General features: G+C 46.2%; 2 protein-coding genes across 5 annotated transcripts in view; one reads left to right on the forward strand and one right to left on the reverse strand.

Annotated features, from left to right (window-relative positions):
• The window catches only part of slc25a46 (solute carrier family 25 member 46), a 31,503-nt gene extending 24,818 nt beyond the window's left edge, over nt 1–6,685 (reverse strand). Inside the window, exon 1 of the mRNA XM_048526947.2 lies at nt 6,381–6,685. Coding sequence (XP_048382904.1) covers nt 6,381–6,630 — 250 coding nt within the window. The 5' untranslated portion in view covers nt 6,631–6,685. The remainder of the gene's footprint in view (nt 1–6,380) is intronic.
• A 6,199-nt stretch (nt 6,686–12,884) lies between these two features.
• Nucleotides 12,885–27,307, forward strand: part of tmem232 (transmembrane protein 232) — a 132,964-nt gene continuing 118,541 nt past the window's right edge. Inside the window, exons 1-2 of one of the 4 annotated variants that reach the window (XM_059644700.1) lie at nt 12,885–13,085; nt 18,404–18,583. The gene's annotated coding sequence lies outside the window, so the exon portion shown is untranslated. Of the gene's footprint in view, nt 13,086–14,168; nt 14,272–14,459; nt 14,489–18,403; nt 18,584–27,307 lie in introns of those variants that run through there. The other 3 variants (XM_048526942.2, XM_048526943.2, XM_048526944.2) reach the window with 3 other exon arrangements.

Consider the following 27,307-nt stretch of genomic DNA (forward strand, 5'->3'; position numbering starts at 1 on the left):
ACACTGAGGCATTTAAAAGTACACTTAGTCACGAAGTGTTAAGTGAACAATCCTTCTCTGCCTGACTGCCTCACCACAGATACCAGCTTCCAGACAATTCAATCCACTCCATGTGATATCAAGAAATGGCTATAAGCATTAGATACAGCAAACTCAAATCTGTCCAATTACAGGCTCAATTTACTCTCAATTATCCTTAAAGTGACAGAAGGGGTTGTCAACAGTTATCAAATGGCACTTCTGAACAATAGCCTGCTCAAGTTATAGTCAATTTTATTCTGGTAGGCCTACTCAGCTCCTGACTTCATTACAGCCTTGTTCCAATGATGAACCAAAAGCTGAACTCGAGGGGAAGTGACAGTGACTGCTCTTGAAATCAAGGCAGCATTTGAATTTGGGAATGAGCCCACCAGCCTTACATCAAGAAGCCCAAGCAAAATACTGAAGTCAATGGGAATGATGGGAAAAAAAAACACTCCAATGGATGCTATCATACCTAGCGCAAGGGAAGATGCAGCCACAGGGCATCACTGAGAATTCCTCGGGGTAGATGTTTTCTAATCAACCTGTTGACAGATGTTATCTCACGCCATCTGAAGCAGGCGGAAGTTGAATCTAGGCCTTCTATCTCAGGAGTAAACTACCACTGCACCACAAGGGTCTCAATGCGCTTTGGGAAATGATTTATAAAGAATCATTAACCCTACTAAAGGAAACCCAGATACCTAGTACAAACAGAGATAATGGGAACTGCAGATGCTAGAGAAACTGAGATAACAAAGGGTGGAGCTGGATGAACACAGCAGGCAAAGCAGCATCTTAGGAGCACAAAAGCTGATGTTGCGGGCCTAGACCCTTCATCGGAAGAGGGGAATGGGGAGAGGATTCTGAAATAAATAGGGAGAAAGGGGGAGGCGGACTGAAGATGGATAGAGGAGCAGATAGGTGGAGAGGAGAGTATTGGTGGGGAGGTAGGGAGGGGATAGATCAGTCCAGGGAGGTTGCAGGAACAGCAACTCATATTCTGCTTGGGAACTCTGCAGCCCAATGGTATCAATGTGGATTTCACAAGCTTCAAAATCTCCCCTCCTACCACTGCATCCCAAAACCAGCCCAGCTTGTCCCCGCCTCCCTAACCTGTTCTTTCTCTCACCTATCCCCTCCTCCCACCTCAAGCTACATCTCCATTTCGTACCTACTAACCTCATCCCGCCTTCTTGGCCTGTCCGTCCTCCCTGGACTGATCTATCCCCTCCCTACCTCCCCACCCATACTCTCCTCTCCACCTATCTGCTCCTCTATCCATCTTCAGTCCGCCTCCCCCTTTCTCCCTATTTATTTCAGAATCCTCTCCCCATTCCCCTCTTCCGATGAAGGGTCTAGGCCCGAAACGTCAGCTTTTGTGCTCCTAAGACGCTGCTTCGCCTGCTGTGTTCATCCAGCTCCACACTTTGATACCTAGTACAAACAACTGAGTAGCTGCCACACACTTGTTTAAGAATAACACTGATTTGCAAGACTGAAATTCAACCTTGCAATAGAGTACCTTAACACAGCCACTACTTGCACATTAAACAAACCACTTGTATTTATACATTAAAGATAAAAGATAAAGTTGCCATGCCCTAAATGTTCAGGCTCAATCTGAATCCTGGCAAAAACTATGTTAAATACTTGAAGAACTGCATCTTTGAAATTTTAATGAAAATGTGCCATTTCCTTAGACTTCTCCAAGTTAATGAGGCTTACCACATGCTCTTCTTGTCAAGTTAGACTTGTACACGGCCTCCCATACAACAATTCTAAGGATAGCTAGATTTTTCTCATGCTGTTCTATTTGTGTTTACATTGGTTATTCAATCTGACTCAGATCCCTAAACATGGTTCTCATCCACTTTGTCCTATTTTCAAAACAGTGACTTTCTCTTATCATTCAAATCAAATTATCTGCTACTTTGGTGTTGATTTGACCAAGCGTTCATTAATTTTCATCAGACTACACATCCTCAGTACTCAAATATTCAAGTCCTCTCATTCTGAAATGTAATCAAAAAAGGTCAGTTTTCTTTTGCTGTACTTCATATTCTCCCACTTCCCAAAGTTAAACCCAACCAAGTCTAATCCAAAGTAGTATTTTTGTACAAGATTAAAAGTTTGATCGGCAATCCCTTGGTCACCTGTACTCTGACTGCTTTGCTATTGATACTATTGTCAACAGTTTATGTGTTTTCTGTTGTTCATTTTAGTTCTGATTTAAGAGATTCTCATTAATTACAACTTTGAAATGGTGGCAGCCTGCATATTTTACTCTTATTCAAACATATAACTTGTTTCCCTCAATCCTCCTATAATGTTGGGTGGTTTTAATACCAAAGCCAGTACCAAATATAAACTAAATTTTAAAAAAAATCATAAATCCAGCTTTACTTTCTCATCCTCTTTATTCTTCATCGTGAAGGACTTCACAATAGGCACTGGTGCTTCACCTAGATTTCTCAATTTAGTTTTCACTTGAGGTAAATGACAACTACTCCTGCCCAAGATTCACTTGTCTGGTCAGTATCCTTTGTGTTGAAAACCATTCTAAAGAAGCTGTCAATCCTATTTAGCTAAGGATTTTTACATTCAAACTAATGATATCTTCTACCCCTTCATTCTCTGGTAAGTCACCCAGACATATAATAACATGCATTGAGAAAAGCTCCTTTATGGAGGGGATTCTGACAGCTGAAGGCATGGCAGCCAAAATTAAAAATCAGGGATTCACAAAATGGAGAGAACAGAGGGAATGCAGAGCTTTTATGAGGACTTTTAAGCCTTGAAGCTTATAGAACACCTGGAAGATTTGAATTCAAGGATAAGGATTTTTAAAGACAAGACATTTGGGAACTGAAAGCTAATGAAGAACATCAGAACAGGAGAACCCATTTGAGCCTTCACGCCTGCTCCATCATTCATTAAGATGATAACTGATCTGGCCATGGTCTTAGCTGTACTGTTCTTCCTGTCTACCACCCCACAATCCTTGACGCCTTGTCTATCAAAATGTAAATTCAGGGCAGGTTATGATGGAACTGTATATGATCTTGGTTAGCTCACAGATGGAATACTATCTGCAGTTCTGATTGCCACACTACAAGAAGGGTGTGATTGTACGAAAGAGTGTCAAGGAGACGTGCCAAGATGTTGCTTGGGTTTGAGCATTTCAGCTATGACGGGAGGCAAGACAGACTGGAGTTGTTTATCTTACAGCATAGAAGGCTGAGAGGAGACCTGATTTAGGTGTACAAAATAATAAGGGGCACAGATAGTATAGACAGAAATAAACTTTTCTCCTTCATAGAGGAATCAATTACCAGCAGCATAGATTTAAGGTAAAAGGGCAGGAGAGGTCTAAAGTGCACTTAAAGCACAATATTTTTTCACCCGTATTTCAGACAGTTTAATTAGCGAGATGGATACTGTTCTCTGCAGCTGCGAGCAGGAATCCCAAAAGCTGTGCTGCCAGCTAAGGATGGAGGGTGGTTCTAAGCAAAGGTTCAGGAAAAGAGAAATGTAGCCTTTCAAAGCAAAAGGATATTGCAGAATTAAAAGTCAACTATTTGGGCAATGATACCCAGAATGGGACAGAGTGCAAGCATAGAAAACAACAGTATTTACGAATCAAAAGGAGCAATAACGGTAAAGTGGCAAAATGAATCACTCCTCAAACGCACAGTCTGTGGAACAAAATAGCCGGATTAACTGTACAAATACAAGTTAATGACTATGATCTTGTAGTCATTACACAGACATGCTTACAAGGAGAACTAAGCCGAAATCTAAATATTCAGGAGAATGCAACTTTCCAAACAGCAGGGAAGAAGGAAGGAAAGAAAATGGTGGGTTAACGTTTTTGGTGCAGGATGGAATAAGAATGATAGCAAGATGATTTTGAATTGCAAGATGTAGAATCTTTAAAAAGGGAACTGGTTGGAGTAGTCTAACAGTAGCAATGCTGTGGAATAAAGAACAAATCAGGAGATAACAAGGGCAAATAACAAAAGCACTGCATTAATCATGGGTGACTTTGACTTTCATGAAGATTGGGATAGTCCGATTGGCAGATGAATCCATGATGATCAATTCTTAGAGAGTGTAATCAGGACAGTTTCACAAGACAACATTTTGTCGATCCAACCAGGAATCTAGTGATATGTAATGAGGTAGGTTTAAAAAAAAACGAAGTCAAGAGTAAAAGATCTCTGGGAAACAGTGACCCTAACACATTAGAATTCTGTTTGAGGGGGGAGTATTCTGGATCAAAAACAACTGTGCCGAGCTTAAATAATGGTAACTACAAAACAAGAAGGGGTGGAGCTGGTTGGAACAAAATGGGGAAGGAGTTTAGCAGAAAAGAGTAAGGCAATGACAAGAACAACGGCAGAACTATTTAAGAAAATAGTACATGGCCCACAACAAAGACATACTCCAGTGATAAAGGATTCTAGGAAAGGGATAAGCCAACCTCAGTTACCAATTCAGCAGAATATAAAGAGATGCTATGCCCTTTGGTAGGAAGAATAGACAAGTTGAATATATTTAAATGGAGAAACTGTAGAAAGCTACAGAACATAAAGGTATTGACAGCCCTTGTGCATGAATCAGAAAATGCTAGCATCCAAGTTCAGTAGGCAGTAGGGAAGGCAAATGGAATACTGGCCTTTACTTCAAAGGGAATGTAGCTTAAAAGCAAGGAGGTTTTGCTAAAACTATTCAAGGCACTAGTCATAACACAGCTGGAATACTGCAAACAATGTTGTAGCCTGTTTCTAAGGAAAGGAACATCAGCACTGAAGAGCAGAAAACACTTACTAGGCTGTTACCAGGTATGGAGGGACTGTCTTCTGAGGAGAGACTGTGCTTATAGAGACAGGTAAAATGTTAAGGGACTTTGCAAAGTAGATACAGAAAGGTTGTTTCCTCTTCTGGGAGAATCCAGGTGCACAGGGTATAATCTCATAAGTGTTTGCACTTTTAAGACAGAGAAGGACAAACTCCTCCTCTGGGGATAGTGAATGATGAAATGCTTTACCACAGAGACTTGTTGATGCTGGGTTGTTAAATATATTAATGATCGAGAGACGAGATTTTAATCAATAAGAGAATAAAGTATTATAGGGAAAAGGCAAGAAAGTGGATTTGAAGATCGTCCGATTAGTTATGACCTCACAATGCTGGAACAAACTAGATGGGCTGATTGGCCTATTTCTGCTCCTATGTGTTATATTAGAATTCACTGCCTGGAAGGGGAGGGGGTGGAGAGAGAAGGCAGGAACTTTCAGTACATACAAGTATTTAGATGACCCTTTGACACATTATTGCACACAAGGCCACAGGCAGGGCTCTTGTAGTACTCTAGTAGCATCCCCATCTCCAGGCAGGAAGGCACAGGTTTAAATTTCACCTGCTGCAGAGATGTGTCATATCAGCCCTGAACAGGGATTCATAAAAAATACATAAAGACTGTGGGCAAGTACTGGAAAATGGGACTACAATACAGTTGCCTGATGACTAGCACCGACATGATCAGCTGAAGGATGTCTTTTCATGACATGACATTCCACATATGGGCCAAGAAACATATGGAGAGATGAGATGCTTTAGCAGACAGATGGAATTTGATGTGTTTGTTGAAGATATTGTCAAGGGGCAGCAAATAAATAAGGCATTGTAGGAGTCAAAGCTAGATCAATCAAATGTGTTCAAAAACAAACATGCAGGAGCAGCAAGTCAATCCAACAAATCATCTAAATCTTCCAGGAGAGATAAGAATGGAACAAGATAATGACAGTTCTGCTCCAACAAATGAATAAAAAGAAAGGGAGAATCCTGCATCGGGTCGTGAAAATCTAGTTACACCCCTTACAATCAAATTCTACAACACTCAGCAATCAAGGCTCGTCATCTTCTGCGAGTGCAAAAACTGCATACCAGGCAGATGGGCAAAGGATTGAAGGCCATATTCTGATGCTGCATTAAGAAAAATAATCACTAAAAAACATTGACAATAAACAACGCCAGAACATCGCAGAAATAACCGGGTAATGGCAGGCCCTAGCTTTGACTGCAAATTACTGAATATCAAAAAAATGACCTAGGTTAACCACACCCTAGACCCTCCTTCAAAAGTCTCAGTGGAGGTCAAAGTGGCAGCGGCTGAAGGGAGACAAACAGGGTATTTTCGTGCTGGCAGCTTGAGTGACAGAGGTTTGCCGTGCCATGGCCCTGGGCTCCAGCCTCTGATACCACTTTGCTACCTCTGATGCCAGCGGTTTGTTTCTAGGGCCCCAGCGCTGCCTGGAGGTGGAGATGCCGCTAACTTGACTGTAAATACTCGCCAGTGGATCCAGCCGCTGTTTCTGGAGCAGCCGCCACATCGCTGGCTGGTGCTGCCACCGCCGGCGCTTGCCTTTCCCCCCACGGCCCAGTTACTGGAGCCCGGTATCGGCTCTCGGATGCCCAGGGATCGGTGCAGTCCCATGGTCTTGCTGGCATTCCATATCCAGCCGCAGGCACAGGCACAGGCACGTCCTCACAACCCCGGGCATCTAGGCCCTCGGTAAAATTTTGCGGCCGCCGGGAATGCATCAAAGTCGAGGCAGTAACCTGGGAGGCCGAGTGAGAACACTCAACAACAGGAAATAACATCACCACCGGAAGTAAAAGTCAGGCTCAATGAACACTGGGATTTGTAGTCCGGGTACTGAGAGGTCAGCAACACGGAGGGACCACAGGAAAAAGGGGTGGAAGACAGGGTGGGAGCTTGGGTGGTCTCCTAGCCTAATGTATGAGCTCATTTAGAATAGAGTAGAAACATGAAATTCCTACAGGGTGGCCATTCGGCCCATCATTTCCTACCTCCAAAGAGCATCCCACCCCATCTCTGTAACCCTGCATTTCCCATGGCTAATCCACCTAGCCTGCACATCGCTGGACACTATGGCCAATATAGCGTGGCCAATCCACCTAACCTGTACATATTTGGACTGTGAGATGAAGCTGGAACACTCAGAGGGGACCCAAACAGACACGGAGACAATGTGCAAACAACACAGCCACCTGAGGCTGGTATAGAAACTGGATGTCTGGTGTTGTGAGGCAGCAGAGCTAACCACTGAGACACTGTCACTCTTAAACTAGCTTCAGCTGGGTCAGCTTTCAAGCTCACATAGTTGCCCTTATTTAAGTTTCAATCATTCTATAAATTACTTATCCAGGCTACTACTACCACTCTGCTGAGTGTTTTCTTGTATACTTTGCCCCACATGGTGGTTACAATTGGCCAACTTTCACTAGTGACTTCTTTCCCATCTATTCATGTCCAACCATTCAAATTCTACATGCTGAAGCAAAGTCATCTCTAACTATTGCACAATATCTTTCACTAACAGCACCGTCTAGCTTTACCCAGCTTCTTATTTTTCTTGAATGTCATATCAGCCTCAAAATTGAGGATCTAGCCCTCATCATCCTGAACACACATTTCTGTGATGTCGATCAAATTGTGTTTATTTACTTCTAAGTGTACTATCAATTTAGTCTGTTATAAATTCTACGTGAATTCACATCCAGTCTTGATTGTTGGTGTATTCCTAGGTTTTCTTTTTCTCTCTGCCCTTCCTGCCATTCTATGACCCTCATTCCCCACATTAGTATTTTCCTCCCTTACCTTGTTCCACACTTTGATATATTACGTTTCCATATTTAAGCCTTTGCCCCCACTATTTAGTTAAAATCCCTATCTACTTTTCTAGTTGGCAATTTTCATGAACACTGGCCCGAGCATGGTTCAGTTGTAGTCTGGCCCAACGTTACAGTCTCCATTTTTCCCAGTACTGGTGTTGAAAACTCACAAACCAGAACCAACTTATCTCACAATAATCTTTGAGCCACATATTCATCACTTTAATGTTATGTACCCTATCTCAATTTGCATGTGGCTCAGGTTATTAAGGTGATAATCCAGAAATTATAACCTTTGAGGTTCTGCTTTTCAATTTAATACTTAGCTCCTCATACTCTTTACAGAACCTCTTTCCTGGATCTACCTGTGTTCATAGAATGTCTACAGTGTGGAAACAGGTCCTTCAGTCCAACGGCTGGCCATCAGAGCATTCCACCCAGACCCATGACCCTACAACCCACCAAAACTACACCTCCCTGAACACTTAGGTCAATTTAGCATGGCCAATCCACCTATCCTGTACATCTTTGGACTCTAGGAGGAAACCGGAGCAAACCCATGCAGACATGGGAAGAGTGTGCAAACTCCACACAGGCAGTTCTGCAAGGATGGAATTGAACCCAGGTCCCTGGCACTGTGAGACAACAGTGCTAACCACTGAGCCACCAAGCTGCCACTTTGTTGGTACCAGCATTGACCATAACCATTTGACCCTTCCCTTCCCACTGCAAGTTTCTTTCAAGGCTTGAGCAGATGCTCCAAACATTGATACTGGGCAGGAAACACAGCTGTCTCGCCTCTCACTCTTTACTATGAAGAACAGTGTCAGTTCCACTTACTGTACGATCCCTTGTTCATTATTGCTCCCTCCAATCATTGGTTCCTTTGCCATTGTGCCATGGTCACTTAGCACAACCACCCTGTAGCCACAACTCTCATCCAAATAGCTGAGTAAACCTAAAACTTATTGACCAATTGCAGAGGATCGCATGCCTGCCCCCAGGTCCCCTCCTCTGTCTTGCTGTGTGACGGCAGTCAAATTCTCTTGTCCCTGACCACTGACCAGACAAGAAAACCCTATTTTGGATGATGTGACTGCTTCCTTGTACAAATACTCCAGGTAACTATCCCCCTTCCAGGATGAATCAAAGTGTCTATTGTTCAGGCTCCAGTTCTTAAATGCTTAGCCAATGCCTCTTAAAATTCAAAAGTTTACTGCAAATGTGTTTGCCTTGTATCAGAAGGGGTATCCAGGAGTTCCCACATGCTACAGCCTTGGCACTTCACCTGAGATGCCATTGTAAAGAATTTTTTTAACAATTCAGTATTTTTGATTGTGAATAAAAATAGGATAAGGACTGTTTGAAAAACTAAGGACTATAGAAATGATGCTGCACTTTTAAAAGCAAATTACCTGACACTTACTATGAGTATTGTGTATGCTGCTGTTTGTTCAAGTAGTGGGGAAGGTGACTACAGACAAACTAATCCAACAGTCTGTATATGAAGGGAGAATTGACCAGCAACAAGTAGCTTATGTATCTGTACAGTGGTAAAGTCTTATGCCTACCAACAAGTATGTGATTGGCTCCCAGGCAGCTGAAGAGCTTATGGGTGTAAATGTTTGGTTAGAAGCTGTCAGACCTCCAAAAAGGTGGGAGCTGTTTTCTCACCCTGCATTTAAAAAAAAGTCAAGCCTGAAGCAAGTCAGTTTGTTTTCCCTCATCAGTTGCCATAAGTTTTGGTTCTCAACCAATAAGTCAGAGACTTCATGCGTGTGAACCAGTTGCACTGTGCCTCCTGCAAACAAGTGAAAGTACCTGGAGAAGGAAAAATGAGGAACAGTAGGTTCCTGAACCAAAAGAATAATTTTACCGAATCCCTGCAAACAGGGACAATAGGACTGCCTTCCCAGTCTTTCTCTCTGCCATGACTCCAATTTTTTTTATGTCTCACTATATGTGTATGTGCAGGTGGAGTCTTATAAGGGGGTTGAAGTTTTAACTAGTGGAACTGTATGTCAATGGTTCATAATTGTTTATTTGTAAATTGACTATTTATTTGGAATAAACAGTAATTCTTTTTAAGAACAGAAACCCGGTCTGTGCTTTCTGCCATCCTTGTTCTAAAAGATAGATAATTTTGCTTATGTTTATAACGTCTTTAACTTTTGGCACAATTCCATGAACAGTGGGGCTTGATTTCTAGTGGGCTATCCCTATGAGATGTAACACCATCCTTCATAATATAATTAAAACTATTAATTTACTTGTATTGCTTTTTATTTGTTTTATTAACTTTAACACCAATTTGTGTACTTATATTAAAATTTAAGAATAGAACAAACTTTAGCTGCTTACCAATGCCTCACCAAACAGTTAGTTCCTTTCTCTGTAGTAGGGCAACAAACCATTCCAGTCTCCAGTGAATCAAGTCATAGGTACTGCCGACCCCCATTCTGACCTTTCTGTCCTTGGGCTCCTGCAATATTACAATGAAATTCAATACACATTTGATTTGATCTCTCCTATCCTCCATCCTATCACAGAACATTCTTTCCGTTCATTTATCTGTAGCCCTCTTCCTTTACCCTGCCTTGCTTATAAAAATCTTTTTTAATTGGCAAGATGTAACTAATGGGCTGCCATAGGGTTTAGTCCTCGGGGCCCACTGTTTACAATCTGTAGTACTGACTTGGATGCAGGAATGGAAAGTATAATACCAAATTTTCAGTTGATACTCGAGTAGTTGGGAATCTAAATTGCAATGAAGAAATAAGAAATTTACAAATGGATATGCATAAGTTAAGCAAATAGGCCAAAATTTGGCAGATGAAGTTTAACATGGGTAAGTATGAAGTTATCCATTTTGGTTGGAGGAATAGAAAGGCAGCTTACTTTCTAAATGGACAGAACCTTCAGTGTGCTTCAGTATAATGGGATCTGAGTGTCTTTGTGCATTTGTCACAGAAAACTAGTATACAGATACAGCAGATAAAAAAGGAAGGCAAATGGAATTTTGAAATTTATACTAAAGGAATATGGTATAAAAGTAGGGTAGTGTTGCTGCAACTATACAAGGCCTCAGTGAGACTGCACCTGGTATATTGCATACAATTTTGTTCCCTTGCTTGAGGAGGGATGTAGTTGCATTGGAGGCAGTTCAAGGGAAGTTTACTAGAATGATTCCAGACAATGAAGGGTTTGTCTCGTGAAGACAAATTAAGCAGTTTAAGCCTCTGGAGAATGAGAGAGCTAATCAAGATATAAATAAGATGCTAAAGAGATTAATGGAGAAAGGATGTTTTCTCACATGGGGCAGTCTAGAATGAGAGGTCAGAGTTTTAGGATAAGGAGTAGTAGAGGAGACAGACATAGAGAGAAATTTCTTCTCTCAAAGGGTTGTGAATCTGTGGAATTCACTACACCGGAATGTGGTATATAAATGCTGGGACATTGAGCAAATTTCAGGAGGAGACAGACAGACTTTTAATTTAGTAACAATTTGAAGGGTTATGGTAAGCAAGCAGCAAAGTGGAGTTGAAGCTGAGATGAGATCAGTCATGACTATTAAAAGGTGGAGTAGGGTCCAGGAGCAGAATTGCGTTCTCCTACATGCTACTAAGCAAAGGCAAAGAGAATCTCAGGCAACAGTACATCCCTATGTCATGAGATCAATGCATACTATGCTCACTCTGTACCGAAGGTCAGTGAAACAACATCACCTATCCCCAACAGCCTCAGATGCATGTCTACCCATGGTCACCACTGCAGGTGTTAGACCGGCCCTCTTGAGAGTCAACCCGTGGAAAGTGACTAGCCCAGATGAAGGCCCTAACGTGAACTCAGATCCTGCATGGAGCAGCTGGTGGAAGTATTCACAGACAACTTTAACCTGTCCTTACTATGATCTGTAGTCCCCACCAAGATCATCATCATTCTCATGCCAAAGGAGAATCATACACCTTGCCTCAATGACCACTGCCCGGTGGTTCTGACCTCCATAATTATGAAGTGTGTCGGGAGGTTAATCATAGCTTTCATCAACTCCAGCCTACCAAACTGCCTTGATTCTTTGCAATTTTCCTATGCTGCAATAGGTCCAACGGGGAATACCATTTCTCTGGGCCTACAGTCATTCCTGGAACATCTGGATAACAAGAATACTTACATCAGACTCCTACTTATTGACTATAGTTCCACCTTCATAATTCCAAACAAATTCATCTCTAAACTCCAAGACCTAGGTCTCGGCTGCACCCTCTGTAACTGGATTTTTGACTTTCTGACACATAGATCACAATCAGTGGGAACGGGTGACAACACGTCCTCCATCATAATCCTCAACACTGATGCCGCGCAAGGCTGTGTACTCAGCCCCCTACTATATTCCTTATACACTCACGACTGTGTGGCCAAATTCTGTCCCAACTCCATTTACAAGTTTGCTGATGACATCACTAGAACAACGAGACAGAATACAAGAAAAGACTGAGTTCATATGGGCATGTTGTAAAGACAACAATCTCTCCATCAATGTCAGCAAAATGAAGCAGCTGGTCATTGACTTCAGGAAGCAGAGCAGAGGGCATGCCTCTGTTTTCATCAATGGTGTTGATGTGGAGATTATCAAGTGTCAAGTTCCTGGGAATGATGATTACCAGCAATCTGCCCTGGACCATCCACATTAGTGCCACGGCCAAGAGAGCACATCGATCTTTTTTTTCAGGAGTCTAAGGAAATTCTGCATGACCACAAGGACTCTTTTGCATTTTTATTGATGCACCATGGAAAGCATCGTAGTTGGATGCATCTCAGCATGGTTTGGCAAGACCTCAAGAAACTACAGAGTTGTGAACACAGCCCAGTCCATCACCAAACCAGTCTTCCATCCATTGACTCCATCTGTACTTGCTGCTACCTGACCTCTCTCACTCCATTTATACTCTCTTCCACCCTCTTCTGAAAAGATATAAAAGTTTGAATACACCTACAAATAGATTCCAGGACAGGTTCTTCCCTGCTGTTCTGAGGCATTTGAACAGATCTCTCAAGTGTTGAACTCACCATCAGTCCTTTTGAGTCCTGTACAGGCAGAAGAAATGAGCAAAGCTCTTGACAGCTTGAATTTCATCACAAATGGGAAGGGGGGGGGAGGCTCGTTTTTTCGAGGTAACGGACTTTTCCCACCCACCCCCCGCAAAAAAAACGTCACAAACGTTTAAAGCCCAGCCAGGGCATTGAAAACAGATTAAAACATGTTCACCGACACCGCGTGACTGTGCGTCTCCTTGGAAACCGGCCGATCACAACCTGGAAAACCAGCAGCTGGCAGCGGGAACAGGGCAGGAAGGTGCTTGGTAAGGAGCTGGGAGAGAAGGGCTGAGGGTCTCGGAGCTGGGATGGGGAGAGGGGCTCCTGAAGCAGCCACACTGTCGCAACACTTTGTGGAGTGAAACCGAAGCTGAAGGCCAACATGGGAGGAGGAGCTGGCAGAGGAATGATGCAGACATATTCTCTCCCGGGGGCTTTTAATCCACTTTTGTGTTTTGGTGCTGTTCTTTTTTCTTACAGTCCACGATGTGAAGTTTCTTTTTCTTGGTGTGTCGTCAAGACTTTTCACATTGCAAGCAAAGATTGCTTTATTGTGATACCAACCACCCAATTAATGATAGTCTCGGTGAAACAGCTAGTGGTGGAAGACTTGTTCCTTGGGTTCCAGTTAAAAGCCAAGCAAGAATCTTTCAGAGATAATGGGAACTGCAGATGCTGGAGATTCCAAGATAATAAAATGTGAGGCTGGATGAACACAGCAGGCCAAGCAGCATCTCAGGAGCACAAAAGCTGACGTTTCGGGCCTGGACCCTTCATCAGAGAGGGGGATGGGGGGAGGGAACTGGAATAAATAGGGAGAGAGGGGGAGGCGGACCGAAGATGGAGAGTAAAGAAGATAGGTGGAGAGGGTGTAGGTGGGGAGGTAGGGAGGGGATAGGTCAGTCCAGGGAAGACGGACAGGTCAAGGAGGTGGGATGAGGTTAGTAGGTTAGTAGGTAGAGTTAGTACCTACTAACCTCATCCCACCTCCTTGACCTGTCCGTCTTCCCTGGACTGACCTATCCCCTCCCTACCTCCCCACCTACACCCTCTCCACCTATCTTCTTTACTCTCCATCTTCGGTCCGCCTCCCCCTCTCTCCCTATTTATTCCAGTTCCCTCCCCCCATCCCCCTCTCTGATGAAGGGTCCAGGCCCGAAACGTCAGCTTTTGTGCTCCTGAGATGCTGCTTGGCCTGCTGTGTTCATCCAGCCTCACATTTTATTATCCAAGAATCTTTCACACATCTTTACGGTTCAGCAGCTGCACGGCATGTTTAGCTGAAAAGGCAAATAGCTAATCTATTTAAGTCCAGACAAGAGTCAAGGTACATTTAGAACTGGAATGTGGCTAGTTTCAATAGTCAGTCGCAGATGCAGTGAAGCAATCCAGTGAATTTGCAAAGTAATCCGCAAATATCAGCGCGCACAGTATGTAAACAACTTGATATTGGTAAGAGATAGTAGGAACTGCCAATGCTGTGAAATCTGAGATAACAAGGTATAGAGCTGGATGAACGCAGCAGGCCAAGCAGCGTCAGTGGAGCAGGAAGGCGGACGTTTCGAGTCTGGACTCTTCTTCAGAAATGGGTGAGGGGAGGGGGCAGTGAATAGAAGATCGATAAAGGAGAAGATGGGCGGAGAGGAGACAGGTCAAAGAACCAGTAACGGTGAGTGTAGATGGGGAGTTAGGGAGGGGTAGGCCAGTCCAGGGAGGACAGACAGGTCAAGGAGGCCGCATGAGGGTATATCATATTAGCAGTTGTGCAGGTGAACGTCTGTTTGATGTGGAAGGTCTTCTTGGGGCCTGGGATAGGGGTGAGGGGGGAGGTGTAGGGGCAGGTGTAGCACTTCCTGTGGTTGCAGGGAAAAGTGCTGGGGGTGGTGGGGCTGGTGGGGAGTGTGGAGTGGACAAGACAGTCATGGAGAGAATGGTCTCTCTGGAAAGTAGATAAGCGTGGGGAGGGAAAAATGTCTTTGGTAGTGGGGCCACATTGCAGATGGTGGAAGTACATGAGGATGAGGATGATGCATTGGATCTGAATGATGGTGGGGTGTTTGTGAGGATGAGGGGGATTCTGTTTTGGTTGTTATTGCGTGGAGTGGGTGTGAGGGATGAGTTGCGGGAAATGCGAGAGACACAGTCGAGGGTGTTTTTGACCACTGTGGAGGGGAAGTTGCAGTCCTTGAAAAATGACAATACCTGGGATGTCCAGGAGTGGAATGCCTCATCTCAGGAACAGATGTGGCTGAGGTGAAGGAATTGGGAATAGGGGATAGCCTTTTTGCAGGAAGATGGGTGAGAAGAGGTGTATTCTAGGTAGCTGTGGGAGTCAGTAGGCTTGAAATGGATATCGGTTTCCAGGTGGTTGCCAGAGATGGAAGCAGAGAGGTCGAGGAAGGACAGAGAGGTATCGGAGGTGGTCCAGATGAAGTTAAGGTTGGGGTGGAAGATGTTAGTAAAGTGGATGAACTGTTCAAGCTCCTCTTGGGAGCACAAGGCGGCGCCAATACAGTCATTGATGTAATGCAGGAAGAGGTGGAGGATAGGGCCAGTGTAGCTCCAGAAGAGGGATTGTTCCACGTCTCCTGCAAAGAGGCAGGCATAGCTTGGGCCCATGCGGGTACCCATGACCACCCGCTTTGTCTGTAGGAAGTGGGAGGAATTGAAAGAGAAGTTGTTAAGGATGAGGATGAGTTCACCTAAGCGGATGAGAGTGGCAGTGGAGGGGGATTGGTTGGGCCTGCAGGACAGGAAGAAGCGGAGGTCCTTTAGGCCATCTGCATGGGGAATGCAAGTGTATAGGGACTGGACGTCCATGGTAAAAATGAGGCGTTGGGGACCAGGGAATCGGAAGTTTTGGAGGAGGTAGAGGGCCTGGATGGTGTCACGGATGTAGGTGGAGAGTTCCTGGACCAAGGGGGAGAAAAAAATGCCCTTTAAATGAACTACAGATTGCAGACAAATCTATGATCACGGTCCATTATAGAAATGGAAAGTCATGAGATATCGCCATTCAGGGAAAACACCTGCAATTCTATGGCTAAAACAGGTAAAATTTAGGCACAATCAGCTGACATTAAATTAGGAAGTCGGAACTTGCAAAGATTATTCTTCCAGAGATTTAAATAACATAGTGTGGATAAGATAAAACAAATCAGTGGCAGGGAAGCAATGAAAGTATTTTCAAGTCAAAAGAAGAGCACAAGTTCAAGTGAAATAAAGAATCTCAAAAAGGGAAAACAAGTAACTGTCCGAAGAAAGGTTCCTGATCTCTGTTCCTCTCTCCACAGGGTGTTCCTAGACCTGCTGGTATTTCCAGCATTTTCTGTTTGTATTTCATATTTCCAGCATCCACAGCAACTTGCTTTTGTTAGGACCAGTGAAATTAGGGTTAATGAGGAAAAATGGGAGAAACAAAAAGCAACACATGTTCTTAGCATTTAAAAAAAGGCAAATGAAAGAAATTAAAATTTAAAAGGGAACAGAAGACAGAAATATAATTAAGATGGGAGTTATAGTGTTTTGCAGTGTGATGTTCATGAAGGAAAAGGATAATTTAACAAGGACAGATGGGGGGAAAATGTAATACATCAATCAATAGACAAGTCGTTTTAACCTCTTGATAGCTCAGTATAGAAACATATTTGATCAATGAATAGTGAGAAGACTTTTGAAGGTGAATAGATAGTGGATAAACTGCCTATGAAGGGGCAAAGTAACACAAGAGGGAACAATCAAGGGTCAGAACCAGGATCAACACAGTCAGGCAGAAGGTTCCCATGATAAAGAGAGACAAGTGAATTCAAGAAAATAGGTATAGTTAATTACAATATGGTTGAAAGGTGAGAGCTTTTATAAACGTACCTACCACAGCCCGAAACGTAAGCTTTTGTGCTCCTGAGATGCTGCTGGGCCTGCTGTGTTCATCCAGCCTCACATTTTATTATCTTGGATTCTTCAGCATCTGCAGTTCCCATTATCACTACCACATACAAGGTTTGTTTATCAATACAGAAGTCCCAATTTTTAGATTAATGTGGAACTCAAACAGATAGGTGCAGTAATGGATAGCAAACAAATGTCAGTAACGTGAGATTTGGATTTCATTAACACATCCCTATTGGTTTTCCATTTAAAACTGTTAGTAAGCAGTAGCTGGCTGATGGGTGGGTTAGAGGATTATGGGATTGCAGGATAAGGTCTCTGGCATCTAATAAGCCGTGGTCAATTGATTTTGTGAGTTCCTAACTTTATGGATGACAAGGTATACATCCTGGAGTAGAGAAGTCCTAAACTTGCAAAGTGGGGCTTGGAGCAGTGCTTTTTGGGCCAAGAGCAATTTATCTGTCCCGAAGTGCTGGATCCAGAACAATACAGTTTTCTAAAATAGGTCAAATGAGATCTTTATATAAATGTAATACAGCTCCCATTTCTTTTTTTCTAGCCTCCTTGAGTTTTTTTTTGTCTTTATTAAAATGTGGGATGTGGTTGTTGCTGGCTGGGACAGCGTTTATTGTTGGTACCATTGAGAAGTTGGTGGTGAAGTGTCTGCTTCTTGAACTGCTGCAGTTCCATTAGGGAGACAGTTCCAGGATTTTGACTCAATGGCACCATAGGAATGGTGATATATTTCCAAATTAAGATGATCAGTGGCTGGGTGGTGAACTTGCAGGTAGTGGTGTTTCCATGTATCTGCTGTCTCGTCCTTCAAGATGGAAGTGGTCATGGTTTTGGCAGGTTCTGTCTAAGGTGTCTGTAAATTTCTACTGTGAATCTGCTAGATGGCACAGACTGTTGCTAATGATCATTAGTGATTAGATTAGATTAGATTAGATTCCCTACAATGTGGAAACAGGCCCTTTGGCCCAACAAGTCCACACTGCCCCTTGAAGAATCCCGCCCAGACCCATCCCCCTGTAACCCACTCACCCCTGAACACTATGGGCAATTTAGCATGGCCAATCTACCTAGCCTGCACATCTTTGGACTGTGGGAGGAAACCGGAGCACCTGGAGGAAACCCACGCAGACACGGGGAGAATGTGCAAACTCCACACAGACAGTCGCCCGAGACTGGAATTGAACCCGGGTCCCTGGCGCTGTGAGGCTGCAGTGCTAACCACTGAGCCACAGTTATGGGTGGATGTGGGGCGAATCAAGCAGCTTGCTTTAACTTCCATGGTGTCAAGCCTTTTGAGTACTCTTGGAGCTGCACTCATCCAGGCAAATGAAGAGTATTCCGTCACACTCTTCACTTGTGCCTTGTAGAAGGCGGACAGACTTTGGGGAATCAGGAGATAAGTTACACGCTGCAGGATTCCTAGCTTTCAACCTGCTTTTGTAGCTACTGTACTTACATGGCTAGTCCTGTTTGATTTCTGATCACCCCAGGATGTTGATAGTGGAGTTCCAGTGATTGCAATGGAATTGAATGTCAAGGGAGAATGGTTATATTGACTCTTATTGGAGATGGCCATTGCCTGGCAATGTGTAGTGTGATTGTTACTTGACACATTTTAGTCCAAGCCTGAATATTGCCCAGATTTTACTATATTTTAATATGGACTGTTTCATTATTTCAGGATTTGCAAATGGTGCTGAACATTATGCAATCATTAGTAAGCATCCCCATTCTGACCTTATGATAGAGGGATAATCATTGGTGAAGCAGCTGTAGATTGTTGGACCTCAGAAACTACCCTGAGGAACTCCTGCACAAATATCCTCGAGGTGAGATGAATGACCTCCAAACTTCCTTTATGGTAGGTATAACTCCAACCAGTGGAGAGCTGTTCCCCTTTATTCCCGTTGACTCCAGTTTTTCTCAGGCTCCTTGGTGCACACTTGCTCAAATGTAGCTTTGATGTCAAGGGCAGTTGCTCCTATCTCACCTCTGGAATTTAACTCTTTTGTTCATGTTTGAACCTGTATTGAGGACAGGACCTGAGTGGCCCTGGCAGATCTCAAACTGGGTGTCAGTGAGCAGCTGCTAAGCAAATGTTATTTGATGGTAATGTTGATGGTACCTTCTATGACTTGCTGATGATCAAGAGCAGACTAATGGAGTGGTAATTGGCTGATTTATGCTGCTTTGTGTACAGGACATACGTAGGCAATATTCCACATTGTTTGATAGACGCAGTGTTGTAGCGGTATGGGAGCAGCTTTATTAGGGGTGCAGCAAGTTCTGGAGCACAAGTCTTCAGTACTTTTGCCAGAATGTTATCAGGACCTAAAGCCTTTAGGAATCCGTGACTCCAACCATTTCTTGATATCAGGTAGAGTGAATTGAATTGGCTGAAGACTTTTGTGCTCCTGAGATGCTGCTGGGCCTGCTGTGTTCATCCAGCCTCACATTTCATTATCTTGGCTGAAGACTGACATCTGTGATGCCAAAGACCTCTGGCGCAGACCGAGACGGATCATCGATTCAGCACCTTTGGCTGAAGATTGTTGCAGATGCCTCACACTAGTCTCTTGCACTGATGTGCTTGGCTCCCTCATCGTCAAGGCTCGGGTTACTTGTGGACCCTCTTCCTCTAATCAGATGTTTGATTGATCACCACCATTCATCACTGGATGTGGCAGGGAAAAGAGCTTAGATCTGATTTGTTGGTTGTGAGACACCTTAAGTCTATCTATCACTTGTTGCTTATGATGTTTAACATGCAAGAATCCTGCTTTGTAGCTTGTTGATATCTAATTTCTCGGTATGCCCAGTGTTACTTCTCGCATGTCCTCCTGATATCTTCACTGAACTAGGGTTGATCCCGAGGCTTGATGGTAATGATACAGTGGGGGATATGTCAGACCCATGAGGTTGCAGATTTTGTTGAAATATGACTCTGTTGCTGATGGCCCAAAGTACCTATTAGATAGTGTGTATTGTGGTGCTAGATCTGTTCAAAATCAATTCCATTTAACATGATACTTCTGGATGTGAGATTGCTCGCTGAGCTGGAAGGTTAGTTTTCGGACGTTTCGTCACCATTCTAGGTAACATCATCAGTGAGCCTCCGACGAAGCATGGCATTCCAACCGGAACTCCATCAACAAACACATTGATTTGGAGCCAATCTACCAACCCCTGAGAAAAAGAACAGGAAATGACATCACCAACGCAGGAAATGACATCACAAACCCAAGGAACCCTAACCAGATAAATAGAAAGCGGGACATAACACCAGCGCTTCGTCAGAGGCTCACTGTTGATGTCACCTAAAATGGTGATGAAACATCTGGGAACAAACCTTCCAGCTCAGTGAACCAGCTTACATCTGGAACAAAATAAAGACCCACTCTCTTGTGGACCGAGGGGAGGAGAGTGCTGTGTTGGAGGTGAAAGGAGGACGTCGGGTTGGCTGTGCACCCTTGCGACCAGTGGATCTTAATGCTGGCTTCGGCCTAACGCTGGTTCAGGGGAGCAGCCAACCTGCAACGATGGCTGCGGCAAGTGCTCGTGCCCCAGGCCAGGGGGTCCGGAACACCATCCGTGTTTCCGTAAAGAAGGTGGATGAAGGTGCACCTGTGGACCGCACCTTCTTTGTGAATAGGGTCCTGTTGGACTGTTGTGGGTTTGCTGCTGCGGACATTTACTGCCTGCAGGATTTCCCCGGAGGAGGTTTTTACGATGTAACCTTCAGGAGTGCCAAGCTTTGCGAGCGCTTCCTGGATGTTTACAAGGAGAAAGGAGATGAGGGCCCCCTCTCTGTATTGACCGCTGTCCCGCTGTTTGTGATGCCAGCGCAGAGGAGCCGTATGGTGACTGTACACATGTACAACTTGCATGTGCCAGCAGTTGATGTCCTGACCTTCCTCGGAAGGTATGTGAAGGTGGAAGGGGACCTAACTGACATCATGGACCCCTTTGGCATCTGGACCAGTAAGAGGCAGGTCAAGGTGATGCTGAGGATGGGTGCGGACGGGAACGTCGTACACCCACCGTCCAGCTTGGCAGCTGGAGGAGCAAGGGCTACCTGACCTATGCAGAGCAACCTAAAGTCTGCCATGCCTGTGGTAGGTCAGGTCATGTGGCGGCCGACTGCAAAGCCACCATCTGCAGGAACTGCAGGGAGGAGGGACACCTTGCAAAGGAATGCCCAAAAGAAAAAAACTGCAACCTTTGCGGGGAAGCGGGCCACCTCTATAGGGCATGCCCGCAGCGGGGGACCACCTACGCCCAGGTCGCCAGCAGGGGCAATGTGGGGCCAGCCCCCCCCCAGAGGAGAGGAAGGCACCAGGGCCCAGCAAGGACCCCACTAATGTGCAGGAGGGCCAGGTCATGCAGGAGGGCCCAGCCCCGCAGGACGGACCCGAGGCCAGGAAAGCGCCCCTGCAGCCTCCGGTCCCCCCCCACTGACAACCCGGAGTCGATGGAGGCGGCGACAGGTGACCCAGGGGAGTGGACGACGGCCCGGAAAGTGAGGAGGAAGGTGCGTCGGCGGGCCCAGGAACCGCAGCCATCAGGCGGGAAGAGGCAGCTATGGGGGGGCTACAAGAGCTCCTCTGATGAGGGGGATTCGGACAGGGCCCGCCCGAAGCAGAAGTTAAAGATCTCAAGGGAGAAGGAAAGCAGCACCACGCTTCCAGGTGACGGGAGGCGTCCTGAGGCTCCCTCCGACACCCAGTCACGTGCCACTGGGGCACTGGAGGGCCCCCCGGAACTTCTAGGCGGGAAGGAGGAAACAGTGCGTCCCCAGCCTGACCCAGAGCCGGACTCTCCTGCCTCCGTACCCCCGACGGGGGGATGACACTCAGAAGGCAGCACAGACGGTTTCCTCAGCCCGGAGAGCGTCCAGCAGTTAGCCCGGGCAATGGGCATGAAGGGACAGATGGAGGGGCTGGACCTTGGACTTGGGGAGGGTACTGCGGTCACTGCCCACAATGGGGGTATGAGTTGCGAGCATTAATTTGCGCAGTGTCAAGTCCACCGCAAGATGTGTATCCATGTTGGCCTACCTGACCACCATCAAGGCGGACCTCCTGTTTCTGCAGGAGTGCGGGATACCGCACCTCGGCAGGTACGGGAAATGCTCCGGCGCCTGGACCTGTGGGCCTTCGATCTGGTCGGGGGGGTAATGACTGTCGCTCCTCGGGCCTGGCTATTCTGCTGCGGGGGTGCGACTTCACCATCTCTCAAGTTCAGGAGGTGGTGGGGGGGCGCCTCCTAGTGGCTAACGTCACCTATAGGAACGCTCCCCTGAGGCTGATCAACATGTACGCCCCAGCGGTACAGAATGAGCGGTTGGCCGTCCTGCAGCGGCTTCCACCCCTGCTGGCTACGTCCAGACCGGTCGTCCTGGGCGGAGACTTCAACTGCATCTTCGATGAAGATGGAAGATCCGGTGCGGGGACAGCAGGTGGGGGGAGTCAACTGGATGTCACGTCCAGATTCCTGATGGGCACGGTGGAGGACGCCAAGCTGCTCGACGTCTTCAGCACCCCTGCAGACGGAGCGCAGTGGAGGTACATCTGGTCGCGGCCCGACGGGTCGATTCGCTCAGGGATAGATTTCCTGTTTCTGTCATGGGCGTTCTCGGTCAGGTCCACCGGCGTCGAGCCGGTGTTCTTCTCTGACCACTGCCTCCTGCTGGCCGACTGTCACTTACAGGACGACCAGCCGGCCGGCAAAGGGACGTGGAAGCTCAACACGACTCTGTTGACCCCAGAGAACGTCGAGGAGCTTAAGAGGGAGTACGCCGGTTGGAGAACCGTGAAACCCCTCTTTGAGTCTCTGGGCGACTGGTGGGAGATGGTGAAGGAGAACATCAAGAGGTTCTTTGTCCTCAAGGGTGTTCGGAAGGCGAGAGAGAGGCGGGGAAAGCTGTCGCGACTCCAGGAAAGGGTGCAGAACCTGCTCCTTCTGCAGTTGATGGGGGGTCGATGTCACGGAGGACCTCCGTGAGGTGAGGGGCCAGCGAGCCTCGCTCTTCGCCGCGGAGGCCTCCAGGATAATCTTCCGGTCCAGGGTCCGCTCCGTGGAGCAGGACGCGACGTGCTTGCGTTTCTTCTTTTAGAAGGTGCACAAAGTGAGCTCTGTGCTTAGCCGGCTGAAGGAGGACGACGGCTCGGTGACGTCGTCTCGGCCCGACATTTTGAGGATCAGCAGAACCTTCTATGCCGGACTGTACGACACGAAGCCCACGGACAGCACGGCCTCCGAGTTGTTCCTGTCGTCTATCACGGAGGTCTTAGACGACAGCACGAGGGAGTGGCTGGACCGGCCGATATCCCTGGATGAGCTGACCACAGCCCTCAAGTCCTTGGAGAGGAATAGGACTCCCGGGAGCGACGGCTTACGGGTCGAGCTGTATTCCGCTCTGTGGGACCTGGTCAGCCAGGACCTGCTAGAGGTGTACGATAGTGTGCTTCGGGCAGGGGAAATGTGCAAGTCCATGAGGAAGGGCATCATCACCCTCGTTTACAAGAGGAAGGGGGAGAGGGAAGAAATTAAGAATTGGCGTCCCATTTCACTATTGAACGTAGACTACAAAATCCTGGCCAAGGTCATAGCCAACCGGGTCAGGTCTGTCCTGGAGTCAGTGATTCACCCTGACCAAACTTGTGCTGTGCCAGGCAGGAAGATCGCTGAGAGCCTCGCGCTCATCAGGGATATGATCGCCTACGTACAGGACAGGCGAATGGACACCTGCCTCGTCAGCCTGGACGAGGAGAAGGCCTTCGACAGGGTCTCTCATGCTTACATGAGGGACATCCTCTCCAAATTGGGGTTCGGGGAGGGCATCTGCAATTGGATCCGGCTGCTCTACACCAACATCGTTAGCGCAATCTTGATCAACGGGTGGGAATCGGCCTGTTTTCCTGTCAGATCTGGAGTCAGGCAGGGCTGCCCGCTCTCCCCTGCCTTGTTCGTGTGCTGTGTGGAGCCCTTCGCCGCATCCATCAAGAAGGACGTGAGCCTGAAGGGCGTGACTATCCCAGGCAGCGGAGGCCTTCAGGTCAAGACCTTCCTGTACATGGACGATGTCGCCGTCTTCTGCACCAATCGTTGGTCGGTGAGTAGACTATTGGACATCTGCGGCCAGTTTGAGCTGGCCTCGGGTGCCAAAGTCAATAGGGGTAAGAGCGAGGCCATGTTCTTCGGGGACTGGGACGACAGCTCCTTCATCCCCTTCACCGTCAGGACAGACTACCTGAAGGTGCTGGGTGTTTGGTTTGGTGGAGCTGGGGCGTGTACTAAGACTTGGGAGGAGCGTATCACCAAATTGAAGCAGAAGTTGGGCAGGTGGACGCTCCGGTCCCTCTCCATCGCGGGTAAGAACCTGGTTGTCAGGTGCGAGGGGCTTTCGGTACTGTTGTATGTGGCGCAGGCCTGGCCTATTCCCTGGACCTGCGCCGCTGCGGTCACCCGGGCCATCTTCCACTTCATTTGGGGGTCGAGGATGGACCGGGTCCGCAGGGACACCATGTACAAAGACCTGGAAAATGGGGGAAAGGGCGTACCGAACGCCACCCTTGCCCTGACGGCTACCTTTGTGTGCGGCTGCATCAAGCTGTGCATAGATCCTCAGTACGCAAACACCAAGTGTCACTACTTACTGAGGTTCTACCTGTCCCCGGTGTTGCGAAGGATGGGCCTGGCCTCGTTGCCGCGGAACGCTCCGAGTAGCTGGACTGTTTGTACCACCTGTCCTTCGTGGAGAAATTTTTGAAAGGAAGCACCTTTGACCACAAGGCCGTCAGGCAGTGGTCAGCACATAGTATCCTCGGGACCCTTCGGGAAAAGGAGAGGGTGGATCCCGTCATGTGGTTCCCCACGCAGACTGCCAAAGTCGTTTGGCAGAATGCCTCATCGCCAGAACTTTCAAACAAGCACAAGGACATTGCTTGGCTGGCGGTGAGAGGGGCTCTGCCAGTGAGATCCTTTATGCATGCACGGAATCTCTGCGCCACCGCACGTTGCCCTCGAGGTGGCTGCGGGGGGGACAAGACTGTCGATCACCTCCTTTTGGAGTGTGCCTATGCGCAGGAGGTCTGGAGGGGGATGCAGTGGTATTTGTCGAGGTTCGTCCCGAGCAGCTCCGTGACGGGGGACTCCGTGCTCTACGGGCTGTTTCCCGGGACGCACACTGAGACCACATCAACTGCGCCTGGAGGACCATCAATGCGGTGAAAGACGCTCTTTGGTCTGCCCGCAACTTGCTGGTCTGCCAGCTGAAAGAACTGACCCCGACCGAGTGTTGCAGACTGGCGCACTCCAAGGTCCAAGACTACGTGCTGAGGGACGCGCTAAGGCTTGGGGCAGCCGCCGCCAAGGCGCGGTGGGGAAAGACCACGGTATGAAACCCCTCGTCCAGAATAGAAAAAAGAACCCTATCTGGTAACTGGGCCCAGCTGGCGCCTTCCCCAACTGGTCAGGGGGCAACAGGGACTGTGCGGGGTGACGACTGCCGGGGTATTTTCTTTGCTTTGTTTTTTTTTCCTTCTTTGTTTTTTTCCTTTCGTTGGTGTATGTACCCCCTGGGTAACCCGGAGCGGCTTCCATGGCTGGGTAGGTGTGTAAATATGTTTTATTTTTTGTACATCTTACAAATAAAGTATATTTTTTCAAATAAAAAAAGTGATGAAACGTCTGAAAACTAACCTTCCAGCTGAGCGAGCAATCTCACATCCAGAACCTCAACCTGAGCTACAAATGATAGTGCCAAACAACACAATAGAAAGATAGAAAATAGGAACAGGAATAGGCCATTTGGCTCTTCAAGCCTCTCTCCCATTCAATATGATCATAGCTGAGTATCTAACTCGGTAACCTGTTCCCACTTTGGCCCTAAACCTGTGATCCCTTTAGCCTTAAGAATCTATCTCCTTCTTGAAATCATTCAATTTTTTTGATCTCAACCACTTCTGTGCCAATGAGTTGCATAGACTTACCACTCTGTGGATGGAAAAAATTCTTCTCAGTTCTAAATGACACGCTCCATATCCTTAAACTGGTGCCCCACACTTACAATTTGGAGTTATATAGCATTTATGTTTGAGAATAGATTTGGCCTTAGTGAACTGGGTCAAAAGACTGAAAGGTAGAATAGTTAATGAGCACTGGCAGATGTTTAATAAGATACTCAACTGCACCCAACTGAAATATATTCTAGAAAGGTTGGAAGAGGGCAAAAAACATCTATGGCTAAGCAAGGAAATTAAAGACAATATAAAGACAAAAAACAAATGCATACTGTATTACAAAGGTGAGTTGTAGGCTGGAAGATTGGGAAACGTTTAAATCAACAAAGTGTTATAAAAACTCATAAAAGGAACAAAGCTAAATTATGAAAGAAAAGTGCAAAAACTAAAAGTAGATGGCAGCAATTTTCTATAAGTATATGAAAGGAAAGAGTAGCTAATGTGAATGTCGGTCCATAATGGGTAGCAGATTTTAAAAAATAGATGAAGAGAAATTATTTCTCTTGTAGGGTTGTGTGATGGATGCCAAGAAGCTGGTTAAACTTGAGCAGGTGATAGATTTTTAACGAGTAATGAGTTTAAAGGTATGGAGAATGGACAGGAAAGTGGAACTGAGGCTGAGATGAGATCAATCATGAATGTATTAAATGTTGGAGTAGGCTTGCGGTTGAATTACCTACTCCTGCACCAAGTTCTATGTTCCACCTGCTAACCGAAGGCAACTCTTTGTTTCCAATGTCATGAGCTTTCACATAACAAAAGATGGATGCAATCATTTACTCATTGAATGGTGGTAAAATGTCTAAAGATAAAGCCAAAAGAAAGTTGCGAGTCTTAGAGTTGACATGCAATGGAGCCGACCAAAGCAAACTCACAATAAATGAAGAAAACACATTGTTAAATGGAATTGCCAAACTGATTACAGTAGAGAATCAGGCCAATTCACTTGTCTGTTTTGTACTACTGCTGTAAAGAAATTTACACCTCATTATGTTAAGTTTTATGGTTTAATTTAAGTTGGTTAAGACAAGGAAATTGCAATGAAGACATTTAATAAGATGAAGCCATGGTTTTAAAAATCAGGAGTGATTGGCGAAACAGAATGATGAGAGGCAACCTAATGGAGATTTCAAAATAGTATTTTCGTGATATAAGAGATAATGGGAACTGCAGATGCTGGAGAATCCAAGACAACAAAATGTGAGGCTGGATGAACACAGCAAGCCAAGCAGCATCTCAGGAGCACAAAACCTGACGTTTTGGGCCTAGACCCTTCATCAGAGAGGGGGATGGGGTGAGGGTTCTGGAATAAATAGGGAGAGAGGGGGAGGCAGACCGAAGATGGAGAGAAAAGAAGATAGGTGGAGAGAGTATAGGTGGGGAGGTAGGGAGGGGATAGGTCAGTCCAGGGAAGACGGACAGGTCAAGGAGGTGGGATGAGGTTAGTAGGTAGCTGGGGGTGCGGCTTGGGGTGGGAGGAAGGGATGGGTGAGAGGAAGAACAGGTTAGGGAGGCAGAGACAGGTTGGACTGGTTTTGGGATGCAGTGGGTGGAGGGGAAGA

The sequence above is a fragment of the Stegostoma tigrinum genome, chromosome 3 (assembly GCF_030684315.1).
Source record: "Stegostoma tigrinum isolate sSteTig4 chromosome 3, sSteTig4.hap1, whole genome shotgun sequence".
Lineage (NCBI taxonomy): Eukaryota > Metazoa > Chordata > Chondrichthyes > Orectolobiformes > Stegostomatidae > Stegostoma > Stegostoma tigrinum.